General features: G+C 34.7%; 1 protein-coding gene across 1 annotated transcript; it reads right to left on the bottom strand.

The window, feature by feature from the left end:
* Positions 1-1,279: 1,279 nt before the first annotated feature.
* On the bottom strand, positions 1,280-8,548 carry LOC145612488 (uncharacterized). Its single transcript, XM_081667848.1, has 4 exons — positions 8,394-8,548; positions 5,343-5,477; positions 4,111-4,197; positions 1,280-1,670 (listed from the first exon to the last, which is right to left on the bottom strand). The coding sequence occupies exons 1-4, from the start codon at positions 8,520-8,522 to the stop codon at positions 1,509-1,511; spliced, it is 513 nt and encodes a 170-aa protein (XP_081523974.1). The 5' UTR covers positions 8,523-8,548; the 3' UTR covers positions 1,280-1,508.
* Between the last annotated feature and the right edge of the window lie 1,313 nt (positions 8,549-9,861).

The raw sequence follows: 9,861 nt of genomic DNA, 5'->3' as shown, positions 1-9,861 counted from the left end.
ACTTTACTTAATACTCCGTATCTCTTTCCATGAGTGTCAAATGAACACTTTTGTGAGTGTCACATAAGGAATGACTAGTTATTGTTATCTAATAATCATCCTTTAAAAATACCAAGCAAAGCTTGGTTTAATGAACATATTTGCATTTGATCAAAGTATAAAAGTTATTGTATTAGGCCATGTTCTTGCACAAAAGTATTTGAATAACACAAAGCATGAAATCACTCATTTACTTTCTATTGGAGTTAGGAGAATTACCAAGCTCAAAATTACTTAGCTTATTTTCTTTGTACAGTGCCAAAATTAAATGAGAATGATAACAACACATACAAGGTACAACTTGATGAAAAAAGAAATGAGAAGGTAGTTAACTCATCATTTTGTACACTTCGTATAAGTTAACAAATACGAGTACTCGTTTGTTGCTTGACCATTTTGCTAGGTAGTTATTGGATTATTACTTCCATACTTTTGCAATCAAACAATATCTATAGATTGTCCCTTCAATTTATATACTTCTTTAGAAATTCTTTTTTCTACCCATCTAAAACATAAATAAATAAATAAAACATTTTTCGAGAAATAGATGAGATTATATTTATAATTATCAGTTGCGTCAACATTGACTAACAGAAAAGTAAGGGAATCATAAAAAACTTAAGAATCAATTCCTGATCCATTCGCAAACATATGATAATTGATACATGTCCTTAACTATCCACCTACTTTTGGTCCAACGAAATAAAGAATTTGATGCTTATCATCATTAATTAATAAGTGGTTCTAATCAACTTATAAACAGCCTATTTCTTCAAGCATTTCATCAGCAGATTCAACTGTACCAAAGAAAAGAAAGAACCTAAACCATCCCTTTGTATCATATAATCAAGGCCAAGCAAACCAGTATAAGAAACGAATAAAGAGTCCCCCCCCCCCCCCCCCCCCCCCCCCCACTAAACAGAACCATATTATTCTCTGTTTTTCTTTGACACACCGCCTCGTAATTAGAATTTGAAGCTGTATGCCCATCATTCATGTGTTTAGGCATAAAATATCATATGATGCTTTTTTTTTTTTTTAACTAAACACACGAAATATGGAAAAATCTTATGTGCACAATAACAGTTTAACACAGATACGTCGTGCTGCATGTATGAAACTGGTTTAAAACAGATCAGAACAGAAATCAGATGAGAGAACAGAGAAGAAAAATTGCACTACAAAGTGCTAGCAACTTTATTTAGACAAAAATAAAGCTTTTCAATCTGTTAGGTTACAGTTTTATTCGTAATTTACAGGGTTGGAATGAAGGAATCGAACTAACAGTGTGAGAGATTGACAATCACTTTGACAGTGAATATGGTTACTAATAATTAATAATGATCTCCTAAAAATCATATACAGAAAATATGGGCACAGATCACCCAAAAAGTTAAACTAAATAAAGCTAAAAATAAAAAAATTAAGGCTGCTAGTGAATTTAGTCAAGAGATGAATTATCAGTCAGTTCAAGCACCTTGTGCTGACTTTTCAGTTCCTGAATGACCAAAAAATCTGAAGTTGAAAATACCAGCTATACCTTGTCCCTTTGCTAGCTTCTCGATTTCTACGAGTTTGTGCTTAAGTTGCTCCACTTCCTTATATAGAGCTTCGTTTTTTTGTCTCAATGCCTGTAGGATAAAGCAAGATATATCTTGAGAAGCTTGAACATGAGTGCAACAAAGTAGAAGCAATGAGAAAAGAGACCAGGAAAATTACAAGGGCTTCTGTAAAAAAATTTAATCCCAAAATTCTTAGCAACCCCCAAATCATAAAATTCAATCTCAGGAAAGGAAGATGCAATCTAATAAAATTTTTAAAAAAAAAAAATGAAAAATGTGCATATTTTTGCCAACATTTCTGCACAAAAAATAACAAAGAAAGTTAATCTTGATTAGAAGTAACAAAGCTGTAAAGCAGCAATCAAAGAATTTTAATCTTTGCAGTTCCCAAGGTAGCACATTTGCGCTAATACACTCGGCTTCAGGTCTATTGTCATGTGTCAAACTGTCAATGGTTAAGGAAGTGTCCTCAATGCCTTTAACCATTCAATCATGCAGATTTAGCACAAATCTTTAGCTAGAGGGTATATTAAGATCCACAATGATATGTGGACTCCTAAGTCCTAGTCATAAATTTTGTCTCATCACCAAATAAAGGGGCCTTCAACGTAGAAGAAGTCACCAATCTTCACAATCAGCTATCAGACGCATCAGAACAGCAAACAAAAGGCACCTTCACAGGAATATAGCTTTTGAAAGATAGGCCACTATATTTTACCTTTCCGAATAAAGAAAGCAAATACGTAGTAAAAAGATACAATTTGAAGAAGAACATCTATCCTAAGGTCAATTCATGTTATGCAACAATCTACACAGATCAGGCACCTCATGAAAAAGGGACTAAAAGAGATAAGATATTCCTGCCAAATCTCATCAATACCGTTACGATTTTGTGTAGTCTAACAAAATACTCAAAGCTGTTATTACAAGGGCCTGACTAAGATTATATAGTCTTGAAAAAATTAAGGACCTTGATAGGGTTGCAACCAAGACAACTAAATCAAACCTCCGGAGGAAGAATCAAGTGGGGTAACATCATGCCAAAAGCGAAGGCGGGATCATCAACAACGAAAATATTATGTAAAAAGTAGGAATGGAAAAACTGGTTAGTCCCTGCTTATCCAATCCAATTACCAGAATTAAATACAAACTCTACCTAAACAAAGTTATCTGAACTTGACCCTTAAGGAAATTGATCTATAAACCAACCCAAGACTTGATTGACTAGTGCTGAAAAGAATTCAAACTGAATATCTTATCAACCAAAAATAACAGAAACCGAGTAATACTCCATCTGAGCCCAATTTGAATCGTCTGTTCACCCAGATAGATCAAAAAACACATGTCAACCATTCATAAATGTATAAATCTGTAAAAGAAAGTAGCTCGAATAGTTTTATAATCTATGTTTTCGAGAGCATCATAATTACATGGTATCCAGGCTAAATATTCACTCTAAAGGACAAACTCAACCTTAGCTAGAGAGTCTTTAAGCATCTTCTGAAGCTCACCAAAACGAAGAATACTTAAGTGGTGTGAGGTGCTCATGAATACACCAGAGGCCAAAAGGGATAAGCACCAAAATGATACCAACATCATACAAACATTTTAGAGATTTTACCTCAATGCCTTTAAAAAGGCTCCTGCCACAGGCGATATAAAGGAGAACCAGATTTTAATAAGAAGATGTTCTAAGTTATCCTTAATCAAATGCCTAATGTGATTTTAAAATTAGTCTAACATAAATTATAAGTTGAAGAAGAAATGACCCATTGACCTCATTCAGAAAAGTCATATATTCCAAATTGAATTTACAATCAACCATATGAACTTATGAAGTACATAAACTATGGTTAGTTAAGTCAATGCAGACAACGGAAAAATTGAATTTATACAGTTTCCCTTTTATCCAGGACTCCAATCGACAACTATAAATAATTTCTTTAATAGCTTCAGTAGTATTACAATAATTTTTTACGCCAGAAGTCTAAATAAAATAAAGAGAAGATGCCACAAGGTCCACCCCTGAGGAACATACATCTAATGATGAATATTAAGGTTGGCAGTGTGCGGTGCCAGAATGGCCTGTCACAACCACGAGCACCCATATAGCTTACATATGGAATGATGGAATGAATAAGTGGTTATTTTGCTGTGAGGGAAGAGGACAGTTAAGAATCAACTGGAACCTTAGCATATAGCTCCAGTAGTGTTAGTCAAATGAACTTTTGCATTTGTTATTTTTGCATTATGAACCATCCTAGTACTACTCTCAATCATTGTGGCTCATGTCAAGCGATGTGACATACTTCAATGTTGATGAATTCAACATTGAGAAGTATTAGTCAAATGAAAATCCTTTAACTAAGGATCTAAAGAAAGCTCAAGCACAAACCATTCCAAATTTTTCATTGAAAGACTCATGGTTAATAGACATCAAGAGATACACAGTCTGCAGGAAATACATCCAGAAAGAGATTTATTTGTAGACAGTGATTCTTTACATTACCTCCAATTCTTGCAGCCGTTTCTCCTCCTTTTTAGCTTCTGATTTTGCACTTCTTTGCACTTCAAATATCACAGCAGCGCCTGCAACCTGTGTTAATCTAAAATATTAGTTATACATATATGGGGTCAACAGAGGTCTGCTGGTTAATTTTAGTAGCGTGTTCTGTTTCAATTCAAGTAAACTGAAGCATTGGCTCATAAAAAAGAATCTTAAGTTTGAAAGCAACGTAGGACTATAAGTGCACAGTGTCTTTAAGACTTGTTATGAACCAATGATAACTTGCAATAACGAGCAAACAGCATGGAGCAACTCCAACTTCAATAAGATGAAATAGTCACTAATTGTTTAGTTACATTCTTGAAGTCATGATGTCCGTAAGACCAAAAGTGATTCCAAGAATATGTCTGCGGGCTGAAATGAATGAGTGCACACATGTACCATACAAGGGACTATATATAATAGATGAATGTCATTGAATAGCTATTTTTATCAGCATGATTCCATCGCATTAAAGTGCACATTTAAGGAAAAAAATAAGATGTTGAATATATTGGGAATGAAAATAAATCCTTTGTTTTCTTAAGACAATATGTATACATTGTCTACTTTCTTGGTGGAATCACTTATATTTAACATGAGCAATTAATAACTATCTTTAATATAGCAAGCTTATTATGCTTTTGTTATAGACTAGGGTGGCTGCTGTAAATATTGTAATTTGATTGCATGATTAATAAGAAAGCTTGAGTCTTTTTTATTGAAACTAGTAAAAGGTTACAAGGATAAATATAGCTTTAGGCTATAACTCTCAATGATAGCTAGAGGCTGCTAATCTCACATTCAAAATATCACTCAATTTATGCCTCCCTTCACCACCCCCCCCCCCCCCCCCCCTCTCTATCTATTTTTACTAAAGCTAGGACTATAAACCTAATAATACTAGACTTTCCAAATTTCCCCTCCTAAGATTAGTCTATTACAGCTTTTGGACATCATGCTTCATAACATCATGCTTCGTATCCATCCAGATCCATGCAAAGGTCTTACTAGGTTATCCAGAGCACGAAACTTGGATTATCAAAACAAATGAAGCAAATCAGCTACTGCTGGTTTGTACCCAGCGAGCTTATCATATCCATCGATTTGATGCATGGCTCAAAAAAAATCAAAAGGGGTTGCGGGAGGAGAATTAAACCAGTTATAAACAATAACATCAGAAGGTGAAGTCTTACCAGAAATATAAACAATTCTCCTAGAAGATCTGAGGCAGCCTGAACAGCTCTTTCCTGATTTAGTGGGCGAATTTCAACATCTGTCTCATGGCCATATATGCGTCTTTGCAGTGTAGTTGTGAGCCGATGATTTGCCTAGTTTCACCAACCACAGCAAACGAACAGTTAAATGCTTTACAGGAAAATGCTGGAATACAGCAAAGGTTCCATCCTCCCATGCCACTAATTTTTCCTTTACATATTTCGATATGAAAAACATAGATGCAGGAGTATATTTACTTAGAATATTAATTTTTATATGTTCATATTGCTTTGTCTAGGTTTAAGAATGGTCACTTCAGAACAATAACCAATCTGTGAGGAAACCTCTACTTAATATGCCAAACTTAGGCAACTCTCCACCAAGTTGACTTTAATGTGACATAATTGATTTGCATCTCCCTCACTTCGCTCCCCTTTCCTCTCCCTATATAGTGGATCCTTGCAGTTTGGTCAGCACAACCACCAGCTCATGCCAAGTAAGCAGCATTACTAAACTGTAAAGAGATACAGATAATGTTCGAAATTCCGTTTGACTACTCTCCCTCTTCTTTTCTCTTTTTGAAATTCACTTCCTCATACCTCACAACAGAGTTTTGTAAAATTGTAGCTTGCTTTAAATGTTTTTATATAGAAAACTGCAATAAAGGTTTGCGTTACGAGGGCAGAAACATAGAATAAACTGTGCCAAAGTATTTTCTAGCTAACAGATGGAGCACAAATCTTTGTAGCGTATGTTATTGTCACAACTGACATGACAACCCATATAATAATGATGTCTTCTAGGGTATTTATTGGACAACTAACACTTCTAGGCCACAATTTCCAATAATCCATACTCCTTTGACCAGCTCTATGTATTGGAGGAACAGAGAACACTTCTGCATTACAATTCAAACATAATAAGTAATGTGTGCTGCTTTATTACTACATACTGGGCTACTGGTACATCTAGAATATGTACATTCAGTAATTAAAAAACCTGAACTCAAAATCTGTTAGCCAAAGAGCTCCATGAGAATGAAGGTAAAGTGGTAAACCATTTTGTTCTTGTTCTTCAAGCACAGCCACTCCTAAATCATTCAAAGAGGTTATAGTTGCACCCTTTGCTACCAATTAGCTTGCCAGTTAGTAAAATCCTATAAGTCTTTACCTTATTAGATAACACTAAATACCTCCATGTAGGCTCAGAGAACTCAATTAGATTCATACTCCGTATCAAGTATACAATGCTGCTGATTGAAATCTTTCCAAGATAAAGTGATAATTATTTTTGATACCATCAATGTGAATCTTAATTATTATTCTAACTTTCTTTGCAGCTGTTAACATAGGGCTTCATTGAAGCAATAATAATAGTAAACCAAACCTCAGACCTTAAGGTAAGCAATTTTTACACTTCACACAGATGATTCCCCATCACATGACTACATAAGCCAGGGAGGCAGGGATTGCAAACCTTAACACTCTTGCCACAGTTGTCCAGATTTTTTTTGGCCCTTCTTAAGTTTTCTAGAAAGCAATGTCTTTCAATCATCACAAATTCCTATCAGCTAAGGTGCTCTTCACATTGCACATCAAGATGATCTTTTTCTATAGACTAGTCTTCAATCGCTCCATGCACTGCATTTTTATGTAATGTGGTTCAACAACCTCCACATTCCTTCTTTATCTTTTGACCAACATCTTCATTTTTAATAAACTCCATTATGTGAACAATTTTATGCTTTATGGCCAATATGGTATACCAGATAGCACCTTGGTCCCCAATTCATTCCATCATTGCAAACTAGTCTTTCAATGTATGAAATGGTACCAATTCATTGCAAAGATATTCCAACAGACTTCTCCCTTCCATCCATTCTGCCTGAATCCAATGTGTATACACACATTCATATCTTGGCAATAACATAAATAGATCCTGATCTTCAGTTTCTTATCAACTCCCCTTCATTTTGTACATATTCTTATCAACACAATCTATAACCTCTCATTTAGAGCCTTCCACCAATCCACCTAGCTTTAACTCTACATGAAAACCTTGAAACTACTCCTCTGATATAAAGAAACTTCAGTTCTGTGCTATTTGTGTTTAATATCCATGTCCAATTTGCACGTTCTCTATAGACTAGTGTAGAAAGAGAATTGAGGGACATAATTCATACCTCTATTTAATCATTATAATGGAATTTAACTAAGAATGAAAACTAAGAGACATTCCAGAAACAAGTCATCTTCCTCATGTGGTATACGACTCCCTGTGCTTTTCACAGACATTTCAATATGTAAGCAGCTATAACATTCGTTAGCCCTCCCTAAGCAGCTAGCTTTAGTGTTCCAAATTACATCACACTTCTATCTAAGACCCAAAAATTCCTTTAAGCTTATCTTTTATACCAAAGAAAAAGGGTGTTATTCCATTGCATGCAATGCTACTTCCACGGACCAACAACTTCTTACAATATATAGTCAATCACACTGACACCTTAACCAATATGAATGGCGGGATCAACAACACTGACCCACTATATGTACTCTCCCGTCCCATTTTATTAGGCCACATTTGGTTCAAGGTCATTTATAAGAAAATTGGCTTGAAATAGCATAATTTTCCTTGATAAATTATCGACAACTATCTAATTATGACACAATGCATCCTAAAAATAGTAGAGTAAATATGAAAAATGGCCTATTATATTGGGAGTAAATCATACCAAACAATGACACTGATCACACATTCACATTGGCCATACTTAAGACAAAGATCCATGATTTCCATTGCTGTACCCATTTCACATTGATCAACATCAAAATTACTCAAAAAAAAAAAAAAACAGCAAAATCAACCAATTTAGCTTACCCTAAACAAATAAATAACTCATCAAAATGCTCAATGTCAAAAATGAAAATACCCACAAACAAATCACTTCTAAAAACCAAAATTCAATAAAACCCAGAATTTAAACAAACAATTTAGAAAGAAAACATGAAAGAATTAGAAGAAAGAGTAACCTGAGCAAGACTAATGATCAATTCACGAAATTTAGGGTGTAACCCAGCTTGTTGTTTGAGACGACTTGCAATGGGTTTACTGAGTGTTCTCAATGCGAGTGTCCCAATCTTAATTACAGGAAAAACCATTGCTTTGCTATTTCTTAATCTGTTCATACAGATTTCTGGGTAATTTTCAGAGAGGTAAGTTCAAGTCTACCAGGTGTTTGATGTTTTGCTTGAGAGAGAAGAGAGCATAATAAGAATGACATGAAATGAGATATGTGTGTTTTTAATCACTACTCGTATTTTGTAAATTTTTGCTCTGTTTTCTTGGGAGAAAAGTAATGATCTACATTTTACATTGTTTCGCGCTATTGAGAAGGGAAGTTGCGAAGATGGTCAAAGGAGAGAGAGGGAGTTGGAAGTAGGGAGGTTGGACATTTTACTTTGGGGCTTTGACTTTTGAGTTTTGACCCAAGGTTAACTTTTGGTCTAATAAAACTCACAAAGTTAAAAATCTTAGGGTCTGTTTTCTTCAACTTCAATTCGATTTGGTTTGGTTCGGTTCAGCTCAGTTTAGTTCTCTCATAACAATTTAGCTTAGTTCAATTCAGCTCAGTTCAATAAATTAGAACATGCCCTTACTTTAAAAACATTGTCTTCCTCTTCACATTCAAAAACATTCACATCCAAAGAAGGTGAATGTACGAGTAACAAACATATGACGAGCCTAATAGAGAGACAAAAGAACGATTTAAAAACCGTTTTAAAAAATTAAGGCCCTGTTCTTTAGAGTTGTTTTGCTCTGTTGAAAGCTGCTCTACTCTACTCAGCTGGCACCTACTCTATTGACACCTGGTATGCTGAAATCTGCTTTATCCAAAAGCTCAAAAGAAGCAAGCCTAAAAGTACAACATTTTCATCAATGAGGATATAAAAATGCACTCATTAAACCGAAATTCAATCTTATCCAAATCAAATTACTCTTGTAGATTGGATTTTTTTCAAAATTAAAGAATGGACTGGATTGGAAAATTTTTAAAATCAAATTTAGATTGGATTGGATTAAAGTAATTTTGAAAGGTTTCCCTTAAATGCCCCAAACTCCCCAAGGTTAACTTGTTACGTGTATTTGTGTGCAAACAAACCAATCAAATAAGGCAAAATTGTATTGACACCTTGTTTAGAATTCAAGATCGAAATCAACTTAACAAGGTAATTGTGGGAAATGATTTTGGCACATCTTTATGTGAGAAGCACAATTTTCTATGCTTTTCTCATGTAAGGGATTAAGAGTGTGCCAAAATCAATTAAGGGTGTGCCAATATCAATTTCCGGTGATTGTTTCACACTCGAAACAATATATTTTGATCAAGTTGAATCGCTCTGGATCTCCTGCCAACGTCCCAGTCTCCTTCAAGGTATTGGGCAAATTGATGAATGACGAGTAAGCAATAATCATTGCTTGTAATTTGCTTTTGTGAAT

Source organism: Chenopodium album, chromosome 24 (assembly GCF_948465745.1).
Source record: "Chenopodium album chromosome 24, dcCheAlbu1.1, whole genome shotgun sequence".
NCBI lineage: Eukaryota > Viridiplantae > Streptophyta > Magnoliopsida > Caryophyllales > Amaranthaceae > Chenopodium > Chenopodium album.
This window is presented reverse-complemented; position numbering and strand designations above follow the sequence as displayed.